At 60.4% G+C, this 20,976-nt stretch overlaps 2 protein-coding genes across 7 annotated transcripts in view; one reads left to right on the top strand and one right to left on the bottom strand.

Annotated features, from left to right (window-relative positions):
* The window catches only part of ARHGAP17 (Rho GTPase activating protein 17), an 84,292-nt gene extending 79,476 nt beyond the window's left edge, over positions 1–4,816 (top strand). For 2 of the 6 annotated variants that reach the window (XR_009452460.1, XM_059692129.1), the window contains one exon: positions 4,103–4,241. Coding sequence is in view for 2 of the 6 variants with exons in the window: in XM_059692131.1 (XP_059548114.1) it covers positions 4,103–4,233 (131 nt within the window). In the remaining 4 variants the exon portion in view is untranslated. Of the gene's footprint in view, positions 1–2,485; positions 2,843–4,102 lie in introns of all 6 variants that reach the window. The other 4 variants (XM_059692131.1, XM_059692126.1, XR_009452459.1 and 1 more) reach the window with 3 other exon arrangements.
* Positions 4,817–8,814: 3,998 nt separating this feature from the next.
* SLC5A11 (solute carrier family 5 member 11) overlaps positions 8,815–20,976 on the bottom strand; it is a 52,802-nt gene continuing 40,640 nt past the window's right edge. The window contains exons 11-16 of the mRNA XM_059692125.1: positions 13,363–13,470; positions 12,906–13,056; positions 11,095–11,263; positions 10,543–10,758; positions 9,892–10,054; positions 8,815–9,096 (exon numbers count right to left, since the gene is read on the bottom strand). Coding sequence (XP_059548108.1) covers positions 8,891–9,096; positions 9,892–10,054; positions 10,543–10,758; positions 11,095–11,263; positions 12,906–13,056; positions 13,363–13,470 — 1,013 coding nt within the window. The 3' untranslated portion in view covers positions 8,815–8,890. The remainder of the gene's footprint in view (positions 9,097–9,891; positions 10,055–10,542; positions 10,759–11,094; positions 11,264–12,905; positions 13,057–13,362; positions 13,471–20,976) is intronic.

Below are 20,976 nucleotides of genomic sequence, written 5' to 3'. Positions count from 1 at the left end.
GCTTGCTGTTAATTCTCTGAGTACAGTGTGTTCACAGTGTGGGCAGGGTCACAGGCTGGCCTCGGGACTGTGGCAGGGTCCGCCCGCTCTCCTCTGTCCCGGGAAGGCTGAGGTGCAGGAAGCGCATGCCGAGTCGGACATGCGGGTCTGCACGCCCCTCTTATGTAATAGCAGGCACAGCCTGGGTCGTCTGTAAAGTGGTGGCATTTGTGAGAATTATTGGCGAGGGGATTGCATTTGATGAAATGAGAAAAACCACTTGCAGTTCTTAATACACAGTGGGTCCAAAAAAATGGAAGCTGTATCATTTTTATCTAGAAAAAAGTTACGTCATGTCAGCATTTTAAAACGTCCCTGCCTGGCCCAGCCTGCCAGGACCCGGATGCAGGGGGTTGGAGCCCAGGTGTCCACAGTGTGAGCTGGTGCTCCGTGTGCAGTGGGTTAAAAGACAGGCCCGAGAGAGGAAGACACTCCTTAGCCTCAGGAGCCGAGGGTCGCGTGAGCCCCTCGTCCGCCCGCTGGCGGTGGGACAGGTCGCTCGCTTAGTGGTCATTAAAAACTCAACACTGCTGGTTCTCGGTGACCTCTTATTAAAATTAAACTATTTTTATATCATGAAAATAATGCATTAAAAAATAAGCATAGATATTAGAAATAGTAAGAAATCTGCTCCCTTCTACAACTGAAGAAGTCCAGTGTTCACGTTCTGTTGTTTTTCCTTCTTGTTTTTTCCCCTGAAAGGTAAGAGAGTACATGGTCATAATTATTTGCACATACAGGTCTTGTCTTTTTATTTTACTTGACATCAAATGCTCTTTCCTATGTTGTAATGTAGTTTTTATAACCATCTTTTTGGTGACTGCATAATATTTGATTAAGCAGATGTATTGTTGCTTATAGTTGGACATTTAAGTGGTTTCTGTTTGCAGTTTATTTTTCATAAGTAGATACCAGACTCATGTCCCAGTGAACGGCCAATGAGACTGGTACTGAATCTCCTTTGGCTAAAACGAGGAAAAGCTGCCTGAGGCTGTTGCAGACAGAACGGCCTCTCCCGGCCTAGACACCGAAGAGGGGGAGGAAGGAGTCTTCCCCCAGACGCAGTTGACGGAGAGGGATGAGCGGCGGGGAGGGGTGGTGGACCTGATAGTTTAATTTAGAATGTGTTTGGGTTTGATACCTGTCGAAGTGGCTGTCAGAATAACCTAGAGATGGGAAGGGTGGTTTACAGCCTCAGCACATAATAAACAGTGTTGATGTGACAGAGACGTCTTCTGGGACAGGCCCTAAAGTGCAGAGTGCCAGTCCTGGCCCTAGAGGCCCGCTTCCTGATTATGATAGAAAGGAAGGGACCTGGTTGCAGTTGTCTGCGCCCCGGATCAGGGATGCACATGACACGTGCTGCCTGAGCCACATCAGCGGTGCACGGGACACGTGCTGTCTGAGCGAGGCTCCTCCTTTTGTTTTGTTTGGTTAATGTAACATCTACCATATGAACTTGGCTCCAAGCAACCTGTGCTCAATGCACATAATGAAAAATGGTGTCTTATGTAAATTCAGAGCCAGAAAGTTTAGAAGTATGTTACAGTTTTCTAAATAACCTTCTTACTAAAATGAACCAGACTGTTTAAGACTCAGCCTCTCTCCAGAGCCTCACCACAGAGCATACAAACGCCTTTGGGGAGGAGGGAGTGCATTATGCGGCTAGAATGGACTTCAGAGGCCACCCCGCCCGGCTCCGAAGCCCTGCCCGCGCTGGCCTTGTCACCTCAGGCGAGGGCTGAGACTCGGAGTGTCCCTCCCTCATGTGGACGGTGGGCCAGAGCTGCCCGGGGCTCAGTGGGAGCTGTGGCGTGTGGCTGGGGATGGCACTGCTGCTGACAGCCGTTGTCACGGAGACCGCCTCTTCCTGGAGGTGGCGCTGCACACGTGCTTTTTGTGGGTAAATAGATGTGTTGCTTTCTTTTAAGAAATGATTGATGTGAGAGAGGGGCTGGAGAAAGAGACATAGCTGCCAACCTCAGCTAAGCAGGCAGTGCAGGCTGGAGGAGAGGAAAGGAACTCCTGAGAACATAGTAATGGGTGTTCATCATGAATAGCTAGAGGCATTCAGAGAAGCTCCAATCCCGAATTTTTGTGCGCTGTAACCAAAAAGCACGTTTGTCCTCTGAAGACATCAGTGGCTGGTAGGTGTTGAGTTTGCATGTGAACACAGATGTGAACCGGCAGGAACCTAATTCCCGTGCACACCCCTTGCATCGTGCATCCCCGGGCATGCTCTCTCCATAGTTCCTGTCTTGTTGGGCTCGGGAAAGGGGGGTGAATTTGCAAAGGATTTCTTGTACCAGCATTGCCTTTGAGGCATGGCTACTTCTTTACCTGAGGCTATAGAAAGAGAGGATTGGAAAGATGGTTGGGCTAGATGAGTCTTCATCCATTCATTTGTTCTTTCTCCATCCGTTCATTCATCCACCCAACTGGCCAGCCACACAACTTATTGAGCATCTGCTATTACCCAGTCACTGTTGGAGGCACAGTGGACTCAAGATAGACACGGCCCCTGCCCTGCTGACTTCCCTTCTTCTGAGGACAATCTAAAACACCCCTTCTTCTGTGCACTTCACCATCCTCGACTGTACGATTGGGGATGCAGTTCTGACAATCCAGCTGGTTTTGCAGTAACCATCAGACCATGTTGAAATGGCATTGAGCACCTGAACTCTTTGACACCTTGCCGCATTCATAAAGCTAGAAATTGCTCTTGTGTTGTGGTACATAGGAAACCTTGAGGGACAGGTCTGCCAACCCAGGATTCCATGTGAGGAAAGGGATACCCCAGGAGGTAAACTGATCTTACAGCTCAGGGCGATAGGGACATGGGGGCGGGGGGTGGGGGGGCGGGGGAGTGGCAGGAACCAGTCTCAAAACAGGGAGCCTCCCTGGAGTGCACCTGCATTGCCAGCCCTACCTGTGGGTGAGGAGCAGGTGGAAGAAGTACGCCCAGAGCAGGTCCCAGCAGGGTCGGGGCTGGTGAAGCCACCACAGCAAGGACAGCAAGCCGCTGGAGCGCACGGGGAGGTCCCAGCACACCGCCTCCCTCTCTAGCTCTCTCCCTGCTCCCGATACGACTAGCTCTCACCAGCAAAGTGGAACTGCAGCAGATCCGAACACTCCCTTCTCTCCTGCCCCAGCCCTACAATCTCTAATGGAGCTCTGTCCTTTGCTAGAACCCATCTCCCAGGAAAACAATCCCTCTGCTTGGTCAGGGCCCTGCTCGACCAGGGCTTCCTTAGGGTTGTGTCTCACTGCTGTGTCCTCACCCGTGGGGAGGTGCCTGGCCATGGCAGGTGCTCAGTAAGTACTAGTATTTGTGTGTGAGTGAATGGAGACACATCACCTCGCTAGGAAGAAGGCTGTGATTGGTCGAGGTATCTTGTGAGCATGGGAGTGAGGGGCAGTGGCTTGAGGAAGCCATGTATGTGCCATGTTGGTAAAGGAGTTCCTGCCAACATAAGACATGAAAAAAGTGGAAATGTAAATTCTAGAAACAGAACAGTAATACTTGCAGGAGATTTGTGATCTACCTTAGTAATTGTCAACCAGGGGTAATTGTGCCCCCAGGGGACACTTGGCAGTACCGAGAGCCCTCTGGTTGGGGGGGGGGGGGGGCTGTGTGCCACCCGCATCCAGTGGGTAGAAGGCAGGATGCTGCTGAACAGCCTGCAGGGCACAGCACAGCCCCACAAGTGCCACCCATGCTGAGGTTAAGGGAGTAGCATTACCAGTAGGAAACTCTGCAGCCCTGCAGCCCAGGTGTGCTCAGGAGGCCTCTGGTAGTGCCAGAGGTGCTGGTAAGAGAGAAGTTTCCTTCCTCCCTCAGAAAGCGAATTTGTGAGGTGGCAGCGAGGGCTGCCACGGCAGGCGGGAGTGGGCTCTGCCACGCAGCTGCCCCTTGGTCTCAGAGGCTTGACTCACTTCTCGGGGCTCATGGTGTCTCCGGTAAGGGACCGTGTGTGCAGGGGCTGGCTCAGCTTCTCGGAGCCCCTGGGTGGCCTCTTAGGTGTGGCCAGGCACTGATACCACGTCTCGTGTTTTTGTCCAGACGCCAATTCGAGGGTGTCAGAGCCGCTTCGCAGCGTCTTTCCTGACCTGCCCTCAGACTCAGACAGCAAAGACGTGCCCGGCCGCCTCTTGCTGGACATGGACACTGATACAGAAAGCACCGCCCTGTGAAGCAAGCCCGCCGCGCCCTTCCTCCCCGAGAGGGAACGGCAGCGGGCGGGTCTCTGCAGACCAAACAGTGAGCAGCCTTCGTGGCAGGCAGAGGACCTGGCCCGCAGGACTTCGCCTGTCAGCCAGCGCAGTGCCGCCACGGAAGCTGAATGACCTGTGTCTCGAGGAACTTGGCTTTCTTTACGTGGGAAAGACATCACGCCAAACAGACCAAGCAAGCCTGGAGGAGGCCGCGCTCCTCCCTTCATCAGTGCGGCCCTGGCGGCCACTCGGGGTGAAGCAGAAGCAGCGCGTGACTGTCCCTTTAATAACACGTTCACTATGCAACTGGCCTCCTCCCCGCTCCTTGGACCTTCTCTTGGCATGAAGTGCGGTCTGTCTCTCCCTCACCATGAGCGTCGATGGTGGCTGCTGGATCCGCCACCTCGGCCAACTGGATGTACTGTGCCTTGTTGGATTGCCAGGATGTAGAAAGAAATGTACTGTTCTTTAAAAACAATGTAATTGCTACTTGATAAGGACCGACATTATTCTAGTTTCATGTTTAATTTGAATTAAATATATTCTATGGTTTATATGAAAACTTGATTGTTCTTGGAGGGAAACCTGGTTTGTGTATGTGTGTTCACTTAACCAAAGAACTGTGGCTGGGCCACCTGGTCTCACTGTGGCTGGGCCACCTGGGTCCCACTGGCTGGGCCACCTGGTCTCACTGTGGCTGGGCCACCTGCTCTCACTGGCTGGGCCACCTGGGTCTCACTGTGGCTGGGCCACCTGGGTCTCACTGTGGCTGGGCCACCTGGGTCTCACTGTGGCTGGGCCACCTGGGTCTCACTGTGGCTGGGCCACCTGGGTCTCACTGTGGCTGGGCCACCTGGGTCTCACCAGCTGGGCCACCTGGTCTCACCGGCTGGAGATGTTTGAAGGAAAAGAGAACCAGGTCACAGCAGCGACACCGGCCACCAGGTGCCCCAGAGACTTTCCGCCTGGCTGTTCTCTCAGTGTATGTTCCATGGGTGAGGCCCTTCCTTTGCTCTTGCCAGTCCTGACACCCTTTCTTATCCACCTAGAGACACGTGGGCCCTGGTGGCCGACCCACTGCCCCGCGGCCTCGTGCAGAAGTCAGAGCTGCTGCTCCCTGCAGGTTCCGTTTCCCAGGGTCTGGAAGGCACTTTCCCAGGATGAATACTGGGGAAGAGCTGATGGGCAAGTGGAGTAAAGGGAGGACAACAGACTGGACGCTGCTCGGTGAGAGCCCCTCCCGTGGCCCAGGTTTGGCCTTTTCCTCTTGGGAGTATGGAGCACGCTGCCAGCGCGGGGTGCCCGGAGCCATCCCATTGATGGAATTGCTTGCTGGGCGTGTCCTGCGCGACCTGTCCCAGCACACACGGGCCTCCTTCCGCTATGAATTCACTCTGAGTTTAACTTGAGAAGGGCAATGCCGTGTTTCCTCTAACACAGTTGCCTGTGCCCAACTACTCCCTACATTAATTACATGGAGAATATCTTAAATTCATATTTGCTGAAGGCTCACTCTCCCCCTCATACACCGTCCATGCCCGACCTTCGCCGGGCGCCCGTTAGTGTGGGGCAAGCCCTGCGAGGAAGAGGATGTCTGCCTGCACTGCCCACGGTGTTGAGCTCCTTCTCCAGGGAGCCCGCTGTCCACGGTCCAGCCCCACAGCTCCTTGGAGACCCGCCTCTGTGCTGCCCAGGCTCACGCTCAGGAAGCTGGGACTGGTGCCTGGGGGCTGGGAAGGTCCATGGTGAACATCCTCCCAGAATGTAACTCGTGTTCTGTTATCGCTGATTCTGAAATGCAAGCCATACCCTCGTTACCTTAAGAATGTTGTTCAGCCCGACCTGTGTGGCTCAGTGGTTGAGCGTCGATCTATGAATGAGGGGGTCACGGTTCGATTCCCGGCCAGGGCACATGCCCGGGTTGTGGGCTCAATCTCCCGTGGAGGGCGTGCAGGAGGCAGCCCATCAATACTCTCTCATCATTGATGTTTCCTATCTCTCCCTTCCTCTCTGAACTCAATAAAAGCATATACATTTTTAAAACCATCATCACAAGTGGCACGTGAAGGTATGTTTGAGCCACATACGTCTTTGGAAGCACAAGTGCATCAGGGGTGTGTTCGCTCTCTGCTTGTGTATGGGTTCAGCTTTGTGCACACGAGTAAATTACATGTAAGCACCGGCTGCCGTTTCATGCTGGACGCTCAGCAGTTTGTTTTCGCACAAGGACCCGGAGTCGAAGCCAGGTCTCACCAGCAACTGCTAGGTGTCCCCCAGGTGATCACGGAGGGCTTAGTCTGCCCTACGCGGGCCGACTGGAGAGCCAACCTGTGCCAGACAAGCGTGGCCTCCACGCCCAGGGAGCCTGCCGACGAGCACCAGGAGGCAGGTGTGCAGAGGGAGGAGCAGTGGGACCACACGGAGGGAGGTGGCGCCTCCGCTGAGAGAAGGGACAGCGGTGCAGCCGCTGCAGGCGAGGCGCCGAGGGAGCAGAGGGGAGGCGGGAGGCGGCTGTGGGAGCAGGTGAGCCTTACACCCGGTGTGGAAGTTATCAAGGGCAGAGGGGCTGTGAGGGACGGGAGTGCCAGTCCGATTTGTATTTTCTGTCCCCGTGGCTGCGGAGCAGGGCATGGCCTGGGCGGGCCAGGCTGGAAGCAGGAGAGCCTGAGGCTGGCCACGTTACGGTGAGCACGTTGCTGAGGGTGGATCACAGCGTGGTCCGGTGACTGACCATGGCCCTTCCCAAAGGTGAGAGCTGGTCACAGGGCAGCAAAGTCCACGCTTCCCCAGCCAGAGGCCGGGTGGCCGGTCAGCCCTTCGGCCACCTCCTCAAGCCTAGACCTCAAGGAACTAACTGCAGAAGTAGTGGGTGTTCCTCGGGCTCTGGTACCTGGGCAGCGGGGGCAGCCACGCTGGCGGGGGTGTGGGCTGGGGACATGAGAAGAGCCGGAAGACATTGGTGTTTTAGGGTCATCCATCCGTGCGCCACGCACTGTGCCGGGCATCAGTATGAGGGCAGACACGCGGCCCCGAGGGACGTAGCTCCCAGAGGGGAGACAAGCAATGAACGAAGGGTGACCGCGGCCTTGACGGCACATGTGGTGGGCGCCGGGAGCAGGGCCTTCCTGGAGGAAGCGGTGTTTGCGCAGAGGCCAGGGGTTAGCCCGAAGATGGAGGGGATGGTTTAGGAGGGAAGAGGATATTTGTAATCATGCTTAGGGCCACTGTGTGCAGCCCCCGTGCTGGGCCCGAGGTGGGGGCGTGAGTGAGTCTGATGAGCCCGCAAAGGGAGACCAACTTGAAGCTGGAGGGCCTGGCTCTTGGAGCCTGCCCGGGACTCTGGGGAGGGACTGAGGGGCCTCAGCAGAGTGGCTTGACCGCATCGGCCTCTGACTGTGGCTGGAGAGCAGGAGAGACCTGGGGCAGGAAGGCCGGGCAGGGCGGTCCAAGGGGAGGTGGGGGTGACCTGGGTGTGCCTAGTGACAACTCTCTGAAATGCATGTCTGACCCCAACCGGTGGCCGCAGAGCTCAGTGCGACCGTCCAGAGCAGCGCCCAGCTCCCACCCTGCGGCCGGGGAGGGGCCCTCGCTGAGCCGGCGGTGGGGTCTGCAGAGTGGCCTCATTCGTGCAGGCTCCCACCTGGGCCCTTTCCCAGGAGGGCGGGGTGCCCTGTCCAGGCCACAGCTGTCACTTGCATTTGCGTGGAAAAGCAAGGCGTGGACAGGCCAAGGCCCGAGCTAGCCCACTGCCCCTTGGTGCAGGCTGCTCCCGGTGTCAAGGGCATCAAGGTGCCACTGAGCCGCCGGCTTTTCCTCAGCCCCGCGGTTTCCGGTCCGTGTTCCTCTGAAGTCTGGACACCAGGGTCCCTGGAGAGTCCACCCGACTGGTCACTTGTCAGGCCAGTAAGTGCACCCCTGCAGCCCCTCTCCCAGGACGAGGATGAGAGCTCATGGCTCTGGGCTCCCTTGCTCTCAGTGTGCGTGGGCCAAACTGCCCCTCCAGGTCGTGCCCTCGGGCCCCTGGTGACCCAGAGCAGAGGGATCGGGAGGCTGAAGCCCTCGCTGTAGAGGTTCTCGTGGAGTCGTCCATCCTTCCGGCTGGAGGTGTCGGGGAGCGTCCTGGTGGGGACGTAAGCAGAGAAACAGGCGGAGCAGAATCGGGAGGCACACAACCCCCCGATTCTTAGGTAGCACAGGATTCCGGCGCCAACACAGGCGCGTGTTCAAGGCCATATCAAGAAGCAACATCACTGTGAGAGCCCTGAGCCGGGGCAGCGAGAGCGGAGGGAGAGGCAGGTGCAGTCCACCCCGGGCACCTCGCACCTCGGCGGTGAGCGGGGAAAGGCGCGGCCCAGGCCCAGGCGTGGCCGCTTCCGGCTGGAGGTCTCCCGCGGATTTGGCCGTTGCTGTCGCACGTGGCCAGGAAGAGGGAGCAACCAGCTTGGAGACAAGGAAGCTTCTACACCGCTCTCCGGTTTCCAGCTCCCAACCTTCATGCCTCTTTAGAAGAAAAGCTAATGTCCTGTTGAAATGGCCCACAGACAGCCCTGAAGCCTCCTGGTAGACAGACAAAGCTTTATTCCCCTCACTAAAGGGCATTGGAAACGAGCTGAGGGCTTGGGCTGTTCCGTCTGCACTAAGCAAAGTAGCCCCAGAGGAAGACGCCGCAGCCCATGCAGAGGACGAGGTTGATGTCCAGAAGGCCCTTCACCAGGGGGCGCTCTTCCAGGGACGCGATGGCGGGCTCCGCGCTGCTCCCGGGCTCCGCCGGGCCCTTGTCGTCCATGCCACACAGCCACAGCAGGGCCCTCACCGCGCGGGACTGCTCCTGCTTCCCGGGGCCTGGAAAGGACCGAATCCAGGCCGTCAGGAAGGGAGGAGGGGAGGGGAGGACAGGGCAGGGGAGGGGAAGGAAGGGCAGGGGAGGGGAGGACAGGGCAGGGGAGGGGAGGGAAGGGCAGGGGAGGGGGCCTCGCCGGTGTTCTCACGCCCTGTGATCAGGACGTCTGACCTTCCTGGCACCTTTCCTGGCACCTTTCCTGGCAGGTGTGCTCAGTACTTACTCCTGGGAGGCTGCTCTACTCTGGGAAACTGGGATGTTTAGAGTTTTCACCACTTTCAGGTCTCAGCTGCCCCTCGGGCCGGCAGTGGAGTGCAGGAGCCGGGCCCGTGGCATAGCCAACATGCCGGAAGATTGCTCACTTCCACCAGGAACTACTCTCTCTCCTTCCTTGAAGCAGGTGGCCTGTGCCGCTTCAGGTTGACATGGTTCATAGTTCTAAGTATGTGTTAAAGGCCACGCGGGATGATAAGTGACAGCCCGCCTCGGGGCCGTGGGGACAGCAGGGGCTGGGGGGCCTGGCTAACTGGAGGGCAGTCCGGGCCTCGGGCACCTGCTCACAGCTCTACACACGGGCCATGGGCAGACGTGGCCGGTGTGGCCAGGCCTTCCTGTTTTTCAAGAGAAGACGGAAATCTGGAATTGCATGTGAAACCTCAACCAGTGTGCGGTCAAGTGCCCACCGAGGCGTCTGTTGGAAGTTACTAAAGAACCCACTTCCCTCTTCCGGCCTCATCGGACGGAAACCCCCCTGGCGCGTGCTCCTGGGGGCGCCTGCAGCCGGGGAGGCCACTCACGGCTGTGGCTGTGCGGTGTGGCCTCGCTCCCCGGGGCCTCCAGCGGCAGGTCGCAGCGGCTGGCCTCCTTCGCAGGGAGGGTGGCGGGTGGCGGAGTGGCTGCTGGCACCTGTGCCTTGTGGACCATGGGGTCATGGCGAGTGAACCAGGTCAGGCGGCTGACCTAGGGAGCAGAGGTGGCCGTGAGATGGTGGTCATCCCTCTCTCCGCGCCCTGCGGCCCCAGCTCAGCCTGCCGGTCTGAGCCCGCTCCCGGCCTCCCTCTCACTCCGAGGTCAGCTCCCCAGGACCTTCTGCACACACTCCCCCACCTTCTTCACAAGCCCCGCCCTGGGGTGTGGGACCCCACGGTCAGCCCCTCAGCTCAACCATTTCTGCGCCGCGGGGACCGCTGGGTGTGAGGCGCGAGGAGAACTGGGAGCTTTGCTGGAAACGCTGCACAGATGTTTGTGCTTTCGCTTAGTGACCTTAGAGAGGATGAACCCCCAGAAGCTGCCAGCCCCTCGCGGGCCGAGAAGAGAGGCAGCGGGAAAGGCGGGTTCTGACCGGCCGCCTGAGCCTGCAGCCACGCCGCCTGACGCCCCCGTGCGGTCCCTTTCCTGTCACGTGCAGCCAAGGGTCTCAGTGGGTCCAGCACCAAACCCAAATGTACCCGCTCGGTGGGGGGAGGCTCCGTGAGCCAGCTCACGGCGGACATGGTGACCAGGGTGACCGCAGACAGAATCGTGGAGAAGTAGAGGTAGTGCACGTCCTTGACCACAGCGGGGCGCTCATCCGGCTGGTGACACTGCGGCTGCGTGTAGACGAAGTCCAGGATCAGCCGGATCAAGCCCAGGAGGAGGCCCACGATCAGACCGGCGAAGGCGCCCTGCAAATCGGAGCGAGGCCATCGGGGCGCCGCCGGGGCTGCTGGGGGCTGGCTGGGCCTCCAGGAGCCTCAGCGAGCCGCCTCCAAGCCGTCCCTCTAGTGACGGTTGCCTGTCTGCCTTTCGCATACAGGTCATCGGCTTCCCTGTTCATGAGAAAGCCCATCAAAATAGAACCGGTGGTTGTTGAAGGCCGGGTAACACCTCCCTGTACCTTCCTCCACAGAACTCATCCTCCCCAGCGACACCCACCTCAAGACACCCTCGGGTCCCCTCTCCAGTCCCCATCTCCCCTCCTCGGGCAGCGTGGGGTCCTGCCCAGCGGGGTGGCCACCCACCTTCTCCGTGCTCCGCCTCCAGAAACACCCCATGATGAAGACCACAGCCACAGGCGGCTGCAGGTAGGAGCTGATGGACTGGATGTAGATGAAGAGCTGGCCGCCCTGGCTGGCCTGGATCACGGGGATCCAGAGGATGGAGACCAACACCAGAAGCAACACAAACACCCTGGATTGGGCGGAGAGACGCCCATCAGTGCCGTGTTCCCCGAACACCTCTCGCTGCTTTTATAGCTTCATGGAGGCAGTTACAATCCAGTCACTTCTGGTGCAACCGTCCCCACGATCAGATTTAGGACATGCATCGTGCAGAAAACTCCCCGATGCCCATGTACAGGGCATGCTTGTGGGGGGGGGGGGAGAGAGAGAGAGAGACACGTCCCACTCTAAGCAAGCAGGTTGCCCCTTCGGACATTTCCCGGAAACGGGCCATACAGCCTGCGTCTGGGCAGTGGGCTTCCTTCATGCCTTTGAAGGTCACCCATGCATCGTGCCTCTATTTCTTTCCTTTCTATTGTGACGAGTGTCCCATAGAAACCCTGTGTGTCTTCCCCTTGCGCACGGACATGGGTGACTCTGCGACCGGGCAGTTGTAAGGACACTGGACGGGTCTCCGTGCGGACTTCTGTTTCCATCTCTAGGACAGCAGTCGCTGGGGTTTATGTACATGTACGTTCAGCTGTTTAAGAAACCGCCCAACTGTTGTGAACGGCTGAACCGTGGCTTTGTGACCTGCACGCATGAGTCCCGTGTCCCCGCCTCCGGCCTGTCTTTTCCATGTGGTGTGTGGTGGTGTCACGCTGTAGTTTCCCAGGTCACAGTCCTGTCTGGGAGTTTATGCTGCATTACAAGTCCTTGCCAAAGGCTGGTGTATGGTGTGCAGCTGTTTTCTCCCGGTCTGTGGCTTCTCTTCACATTTTCTAATGCTAGCGAATTCACCATTTCTTCTTCTACAGCCATGCTTTTGGTGTCATACCCAGGAACTCTTTCCCTAGCCCAAGGCTGAGCTAGCTCTCAGGATGCACCTACCCACACAGAGCCCCAGGGTGCTTATTTACATAAAATTTACATAAAATTTACATGGCACTCATTCCTGTCACTTCCGTTCCCCTGTTAGACATCAGGACTTGCAGAAGGCTTGGTAGAGAAACCTTCCCTCCCCCCCCCCCACCCCTAAAAAAACCCAGGACACCCTCCTCCCTTTACCTGGCTCACTGCTTTTCACCCCTCAGGTCCCAGTCCAGGTTGGGGACCCCCCTCTGAACCCTAGGTTTCCTGACTCGCAGTCATAGCACTGTTGGGGTTGCACTGCCTGACTATTTAGCCTTCACTAGCTCCATGAAGAGCCGAGCTGTTTCTTTTTGTTGCTTTATGTCTGGCATCTGGCACATAGTAGGTGCTCATTGAACATCTCTTATTTTTGTTAATCCTCCTTGAGCATATTTTTTTCCATAGAGAGTGGGAGGAAGGGAGAGAAAGAGAGAGAGAGGGAGAAAGGGAGAGAGGGAGAATATCAGCATGCCCTGACTGAGGTGGGGATCAACCTGCACCCAGATAGGTGCCCTTGACCAGGAATTAAACCTGAGACCCTTCAGTCCATGTGTGGACCGACGCTCTAACCACTGGGCCACCGGCCAGGGAGAACATCTCTTGAATGAATGAATGGGGTCCTAATGCACCTCATTTCGCCATCAGCGGAGGCTGAGGCTGGGTCAGTTGCTGGCTGGACTGGCTCTGGGTGGGCTCAGCTTGCTCCTCCCCAGGACCGGGCAGCGCCCTCCCTGGCCCGGCCCCACCCAAGCAGAGCTCACCTGCCCACAATCATGAGCTCCCTCTCAGACGCCCGAGGCCGCAGGCGGTTCCAGAGGTCCATGGTGAAGATGGTGCTGGCACTGTTAAAGATGGAGGTGAGGGAGGACATGAGCGCGGCCACCATCACAGCAATCATGAGCCCTCGGAGCCCTGGGGGCAGAAGGGAGGTTTGTGGGCCTCGGGCTCCTCCTGCTCACAGCCCTGCCTTCACGCATGACCCCAGACCCAGGCCAGGCCGACCCCGGAGGCTCACCTCTGAGGAAGCAGCACTCGGGTGGGCGCCATGAGGTGGCGGGGAGGCCGCTCCTGGGCCGGGGCCTGGGCTTCACCGGGGCCCGGGCTCTGGGGCTCACTCCCTCGGCCCGAGCCTGCTGCCTCCCACCACCCTCGTGCCCCTCCCTCCCAGCAGAGCCAGCCAGCGCCCTCCTTCCCGGGGCGGGGGTGGGGGGGCATTACCTGTGGGCAGGAGTTCCAGCACGAGTTTGGGGTACGCGATGTCAGAGCAGCCCGAGGGGTTGCCGCAGACCTTCTGGCAGATCCCGGGATCGGCACAGGCCACTTGATCTGGGGAGGGGACAGGCCCAGAGGTGAGCGGGCGCCCCCCGCCCCCCGCACCGGGAGGAGGGTTAGGGCACGTAACTTCATGGCTCCGTGAAGTGCAAGGAGCCTGGACTTTACAAGCATGACCCTCCTGCCTTCCCTGCTTGGATCTCCGTTTCCTCATCTGTAATTTTTAAAAATATATATATTTCTTTTCTTGATTTCTGAGAGGAAGGGAGCGGGAGAGAGAGAGAAATCATTGATGGGCTGCCTCCTGCACGCCCCCCACTGGGGATCGAGCCCACAACTGGGGCATGTGCCCTTGGCCGGAATCGAACGGCTGCTACCACGAGAGCTCGGGGGAGGCTGACCCTGGCGGCAGCCCCAGCTCAGCGGCCTGCATCGGGCTCCACCCCAACCAACCCCCTCCTCCCCACAGGGGCCACCAGCAATGCCTGAGCTCCTCCGGTGCAAAGGACAGCACCGTCGAGGACACGTGGCAAACGTGTTTACCTTCTCCTTCCCCACCTTCCCGGTAGCTCAGGTGGTTCAACAGCTGTTTCTCATTTAGACGCGCAAACCCAGCTGCGCTGGCTCTGAACCCTCACCCCCTCTTTCTGCACTTCTGTGCGGGTCCTGTGCTTCCCTGGGCAGCGTTCTCTCACGTAACACCCCCCCCAGCCTTCCCTGGCCCCCAGGTAATGCCCCCCCAGCCTTCCCTGGCCCCCAGGTAATACCCCCCCCCAGCCTTCCCTGGCCCCCAGGTAATACCCCCCCCAGCCTTCCCTGGCCCCCAGGTAATACCCCCCCCCCAGCCTTCCCTGGCCCTCAGGTAATACCCCCCAGCCTTCCCTGGCCCCCAGGTAATACCCCCCCCAGCCTTCCCTGGCCCCCAGGTAATCCCCCCCCAGCCTTCCCTGGCCCCCAGGTAACCCCCCCCCCAGCCTTCCCTGGCCCCCAGGTAATACCCCCCCCCAGCCTTCCCTGGCCCCCAGGTAATCCCCCCCCCAGCCTTCCCTGGCCCCCAGGTAATCCCCCCCCCAGCCTTCCCTGGCCCCCAGGTAATACCCCCCCCAGCCTTCCCTGGCCCCCAGGTAATACCCCCCCAGCCTTCCCTGGCCCCCAGGTAATACCCCCCCCAGCCTTCCCTGGCCCCCAGGTAATACCCCCCCCAGCCTTCCCTGGCCCCCAGGTAATACCCCCCCCAGCCTTCCCTGGCCCTCAGGTAATACCCCCCCCAGCCTTCCCTGGCCCCCAGGTAATACCCCCCCAGCCTTCCCTGGCCCCCAGGTAATACCCCCCCAGCCTTCCCTGGCCCCCAGGTAATACCCCCCAGCCTTCCCTGGCCCCCAGGTAATACCCCCCCCAGCCTTCCCTGGCCCCCAGGTAATACCCCCCCAGCCTTCCCTGGCCCCCAGGTAATACCCCCCCAGCCTTCCCTGGCCCCCAGGTAATACCCCCCAGCCTTCCCTGGCCCCCAGGTAATACCCCCCAGCCTTCCCTGGCCCCCAGGTAATACCCCCCAGCCTTCCCTGGCCCCCAGGTAATACCCCCCCAGCCTTCCCTGGCCCCCAGGTAATACCCCCCCCAGCCTTCCCTGGCCCCCAGGTAATACCCCCCCCAGCCTTCCCTGGCCCCCAGGTAATACCCCCCCCAGCCTTCCCTGGCCCTCAGGTAATACCCCCCCCAGCCTTCCCTGGCCCCCAGGTAATACCCCCCCAGCCTTCCCTGGCCCCCAGGTAATACCCCCCCAGCCTTCCCTGGCCCCCAGGTAATACCCCCCCAGCCTTCCCTGGCCCCCAGGTAATACCCCCCCAGCCTTCCCTGGCCCCCAGGTAATACCCCCCCAGCCTTCCCTGGCCCCCAGGTAATACCCCCCCAGCCTTCCCTGGCCCCCAGGTAATCCCCCCCCAGCCTTCCCTGGCCCCCAGGTAATACCCCCCAGCCTTCCCTGGCCCCCAGGTAATACCCCCCCCAGCCTTCCCTGGCCCTCAGGTAATACCCCCCCCAGCCTTCCCTGGCCCCCAGGTAATACCCCCCCCAGCCTTCCCTGGCCCCCAGGTAATACCCCCCCAGCCTTCCCTGGCCCCCAGGTAATACCCCCCAGCCTTCCCTGGCCCCCAGGTAATACCCCCCCAGCCTTCCCTGGCCCCCAGGTAATACCCCCCCCAGCCTTCCCTGGCCCCCAGGTAATACCCCCCCCAGCCTTCCCTGGCCCCCAGGTAATACCCCCCCAGCCTTCCCTGGCCCCCAGGTAATACCCCCCAGCCTTCCCTGGCCCCCAGGTAATACCCCCCCCAGCCTTCCCTGGCCCCCAGGTAATACCCCCCCAGCCTTCCCTGGCCCCCAGGTAACCCCCCCCCAGCCTTCCCTGGCCCCCAGGTAATCCCCCCCCAGCCTTCCCTGGCCCCCAGGTAATACCCCCCAGCCTTCCCTGGCCCCCAGGTAATACCCCCCCCAGCCTTCCCTGGCCCCCAGGTAATACCCCCCCAGCCTTCCCTGGCCCCCAGGTAATACCCCCCAGCCTTCCCTGGCCCCCAGGTAATACCCCCCCCAGCCTTCCCTGGCCCCCAGGTAATACCCCCCCCAGCCTTCCCTGGCCCCCAGGTAATACCCCCCCAGCCTTCCCTGGCCCCCAGGTAATACCCCCCAGCCTTCCCTGGCCCCCAGGTAATACCCCCCCCAGCCTTCCCTGGCCCCCAGGTAATACCCCCCAGCCTTCCCTGGCCCCCAGGTAATACCCCCCCCAGCCTTCCCTGGCCCCCAGGTAATACCCCCCAGCCTTCCCTGGCCCCCAGGTAATACCCCCCCCAGCCTTCCCTGGCCCCCAGGTAATACCACCCTCTCGGGCCCTTCAGAACTCTCTAGGTTGTCTCAGTGATTTGGCACCTGTGTCTGAAGTCTAGCTTTCTTTTTCTTTCTTTCCCTTTCTTCCTTTCTTCCTCTTTCTTTCTTGTTTTGTTACTCCTCGCCAGAGGATATTCTTCCATTGATTTTTAGAGAGGGTGGACGGGAGGGCTGGGGCCTGAGCCTGCAGCTGAGGTGCATGTCCTTGAGCGGAACTGAACCCCGGACCCTCCCATCCGCAGGCCCGCGCTCTAGCCCCAGCACACTGGCCAGGGAGAGGCCAGCTTTCTCCTCACCCTGCCGACCCGCTCACCCCCCGACCCGCTCACCCCCCACCTGCTCACCCTGCCGACCCGCTCACCCCCCCACCCGCTCACCCCCCACCCGCTCACCCCCCACCCGCTCACCCCCCACCCGCTCACCCCCACACCCGCTCACCCCCCACCCGCTCACCCCCCACCCGCTCACCCCGCCACAGGCCCACCCCCCACCCGCTCACCCCCCACCCGCTCACCCCCCACCCGCTCACCCCCCACCCGCTCACCCCCACACCCGCTCACCCCCCACCCGCTCACACCCCCACCCGCTCACCCCCCACCCGCTCACCCCCCCACCCGCTCACCCCCCCACCCGCTCACCCCCACACCCGCTCACCCCCCACCCGCTCACACCCCCACCCGCTCACCCCCACACCCGCTCACCCCACACCCGCTCACCCCGCGGACCACTGTGACTCCTCCCTTTCGCCAGGTGGACTCACGCCCACAAGGAGCTCCCAGGCCCTCCCTCTGTTCCGCACCATGGCCTTCCCGCCCGCCTCCTGTGGCAACTGGGAGCCACTCCTGGTCGGGCGGGGGGCTCACTGCAGCTCCCCTGGTTCTCAGGCAACACCTGTGTCACGGTGACCGTTTAGGGCAGGGTCCTCAAACTACGGCCCGCGGGCCATGTGCAAATACAAATATTGTATTTGTTCCCATTTTGTTTTCTTCAAAATAAGATCTGTGCAGTGTGCATAGGAATTTGTTCATAGTTTTTTTTACACTATAGTCCGGCCCTCCAACGGTCTGAGGGACAGTGAACTGGCCCCCTGTTTAAAAAGTTTGAGGACCCCTGATTTAGGGCCTCAAGGTCAAGTGCACCCCGGCCTCGGATGCTGGGGTGGGCAGCATCTCCAGGCGAGGTTGAATAGGAGCCTCTGTGTTTCTATCTGCGCTGAAACTGCTCATTTACTCAGCGTGGCCATGTGAGCCCACAATTTAAAAGTCCGGAGTGTGGCTTGTTCTCTTGCTAATGGGCATAAACCTAAGAGGCAGCAAAGCCCCAGCCTTCCTTCCACTGGGAAGCCCGACGGCCAACGTCCCCGCACCCCGCCGGTCCGCCTAGAGTCCCCCCGCACCCCGCTGGTCGGCCTAGAGTCCCCCCGCACCCCGCCGGTCCGCCTAGAGTCCCCCCACCCCGCCGGTCCGCCTAGAGTCCCCCCGCACCCCGCCGGTCCGCCTAGAGTCCCCCCGCACCCCGCCGGTCCGCCTAGAGTCCCCGCACCCCGCCGGTCCGCCTAGAGTCCCCCCGCACCCCGCCGGTCCGCCTAGAGTCCCCCCGCACCCCGCCGGTCCGCCTAGAGTCCCCGCACCCCGCCGGTCCGCCTAGAGTCCCCCCGCACCCCGCCGGTCCGCCTAGAGTCCCCCCGCACCCCGCCGGTCCGCCTAGAGTCCCCGCACCCCGCCGGTCCGCCTAGAGTCCCCGCACCCCGCCGGTCCGCCTAGAGTCCCCCCGCACCCCGCCGGTCCGCCTAGAGTCCCCGTACCCCGCCGCCCGCCTAGAGTCCCCCCACCCCGCCGGTCCGCCTAGAGTCCCCGCACCCCGCCGGTCCGCCTAGAGTCCCCCCACCCCGCCGGTCCGCCTAGAGTCCCCCCGCACCCCGCCGGTCCGCCTAGAGTCCCCCCGCACCCCGCCGGTCCGCCTAGAGTCCCCGCACCCCGCCGGTCCGCCTAGAGTCCCCCCGCACCCCGCCGGTCCGCCTAGAGTCCCCCCGCACCCCGCCGGTCCGCCTAGAGTCCCCCCGCACCCCGCCGGTCCGCCTAGAGTCCCCCCGCACCCCGCCGGACCGCCTAGAGTTCCCCCGCACCCCGCCGGTCCGCCTAGAGTCCCCGCACCCCGCCGGTCCGCCTAGAGTCCCCGCACCCCGCCGGTCCGCCTAGAGTCCCCCCGCACCCCGCCGGTCCGCCTAGAGTCCCCGTACCCCGCCGCCCGCCTAGAGTCCCCCCACCCCGCCGGTCCGCCTAGAGTCCCCGCACCCCGCCGGTCCGCCTAGAGTCCCCGCACCCCGCCGGTCCGCCTAGAGTCCCCGCACCCCGCCGGTCCGCCTAGAGTCCCCCCGCACCCCGCCGGTCCGCCTAGAGTCCCCGCACCCTGCCGGTCCGCCTAGAATCCCCCCGCACCCCGCTGGTCGGCCTAGAGTCCCCCCGCACCCCGCCGGTCCGCCTAGAGTCCCCCCACCCCGCCGGTCCGCCTAGAGTCCCCCCGCACCCCGCCGGTCCGCCTAGAGTCCCCCCCGCACCCCGCCGGTCCGCCTAGAGTCCCCGCACCCCGCCGGTCCGCCTAGAGTCCCCCCGCACCCCGCCGGTCCGCCTAGAGTACCCCCGCACCCCGCCGGTCCGCCTAGAGTAGTGATGGCGAACCTTTTGAGCTCGGCATGTCAGCATTTTGAAAAACCCTAGCTTGACTCTGGTGCCGTGTCACAAATAGAAATTTTTTGATATTTGCAACCACAGTAAAACAAAGACTTATATTTTTGATATTTATTTTATATATTTAAATGCCATTTAACAAAGAAAAATCAATAAAAAAAAATGAGTTCACGCCCTAACCGGTTTGGCTCAGTGGATAGAGCGTCGGCCTGCGGACTGAAGGGTCCCAGGTTCGATTCCAGTCAAGGGCATGTGCCTTGGTTGCGGGCACATCCCCAGTGGTGGGTGTGCCGGAGGCAGCTGATCGATGTTTCTCTCTCATCGATGTTTCTAACTATCTCTTTCCCTTCCTCTCTGTAAAAAAAGATCAATAAAATATATATTAAAAAAAAAAATGAGTTCGCGTGTCACCTCTGACACGCGTGTCATAGGTTCGCCATCACTGGCCTGGAGTCACCCCGCGCCCCGCTGGACTTTCCAAGGCTGGGACCTCCTCTCCACTAACACCCGTCAAGGGCAGAGGTAACGGGTGCTGAGTCGGAGGGGGCCAATGGGGCACATGTGACACTTTCAGCAATAAAGGTTTTTTAAAAAGAAGTGGGTGCTGAGGCCCAGTGTGTAATACTGACAGCAATTGCTATGGAATAAAAGTGGATGCCCCCAAGCTCTGGTTCAACCATAGACAAAGTTAATACTGGACCAGCCCGGCGGGCGTGGCTCAGTGGTTGAGCATCGACCTATGAACCCGGAGATCACCATTCGATTCCGGTCAAGGGCACATGACCCGGTTTTAGGCCGATCCCAGAATGGGGCATGCAGGAGGCCGCTGATCGATGATTCTCACTCATCATTGATGTTTCCATCTCTCTCTCTCCCACTCTCTCTCTGAAATCAACAACAAAAATTTTTTTTTAAACTGTGGACCCCAAATGACATTTAATAGGAAGTATTGAGAAGAAGCAATCTTGTTGAGAAAAATGTTTCTAAGAGGCCAACGTTCTTGGCTTTTTCTGACTCCTCTGCAGAGTCAGAAACACGCTCATGGCTGGCCCATGGTGGAAAGCCTTCCCGGTGGAGCCAAGGTCAAGTTGGCGTTAAGCTCTGGGCCTGCCTCTCGCGCGGAAGCGCCTCTTCAGGCACAGCGAGCAGGCCCTCCCTGCCATATTCAATCAACTGCAAGGCTTTCGTCGGACCTCCTAGGAATGCAGCCTCCCACAGGAAAGACACGACGGTGACAAGGTTTACAAAGCACGCTTGAGGCGGGAGGCTGTTCCGTCTCAAGAACGTGTGCACCACAGGGCATGCGCTGGCGCGGCTAAGTTCTAAATGAGCCCACATCGCCCTAGCGTCCGCTCGCCCCTCCGGGTTACCCAACCATTCAAACACGGGTGGGCTCCGTGCCGGGCCCTCTGAGGCCTGAAATGCAGGGTGCCCCCCCGCAGAGTCAGGTGCAAGCCGCACAAAACCCCCTTCTCCCAGACGCGAGGACGCGGGCTGCAGACAAGCACTGCGCACACACCTTCGCATGCAATCTTCGCGACTCCTCGGGGAAGATACTGTTACACAGCTTTTCAAGACAATGTAATGCCCTAGCCAGCGTGGCTCAGTGGTGAGAGCGTCAGCCCGCGGACTGAAGGGCGGCGGGTTCGATTCTGGTCAAGGCCATGTCCATGAGTTGCAGGCTCGACCCCCAGCCCGAGCGTATGTGAGGGAGACACATCGATTGGTTGCCTCGCACATGGATGTTTCTCCCCCCCCCCCAACCCCACTCTTTCTGAAAATCAATGGAAAGTGTCCTCGGGTGAGGATTCACAACAAAGACACGTAAACCGAGGCACAGAGCGGTTAAGCGGCGCCCCACACCCCACAGCCAGTGAGCATCCCGGCCAGGGCCCCGGTCCTTAGCTGCTCCCAGAGCTCAGGGGCTGTGCCCGAGGCTGGCGCTGAGGCCAGGGCTTTGCAGTCTCCGGCGGCAGGTTTGTTAGAAACAAGCCCA

This window comes from Myotis daubentonii, chromosome 4 (assembly GCF_963259705.1).
Source record: "Myotis daubentonii chromosome 4, mMyoDau2.1, whole genome shotgun sequence".
Lineage (NCBI taxonomy): Eukaryota > Metazoa > Chordata > Mammalia > Chiroptera > Vespertilionidae > Myotis > Myotis daubentonii.
The sequence above is the reverse complement of the archived record's forward strand: the minus strand, read 5'-3'. Positions and strand labels throughout refer to the sequence as shown.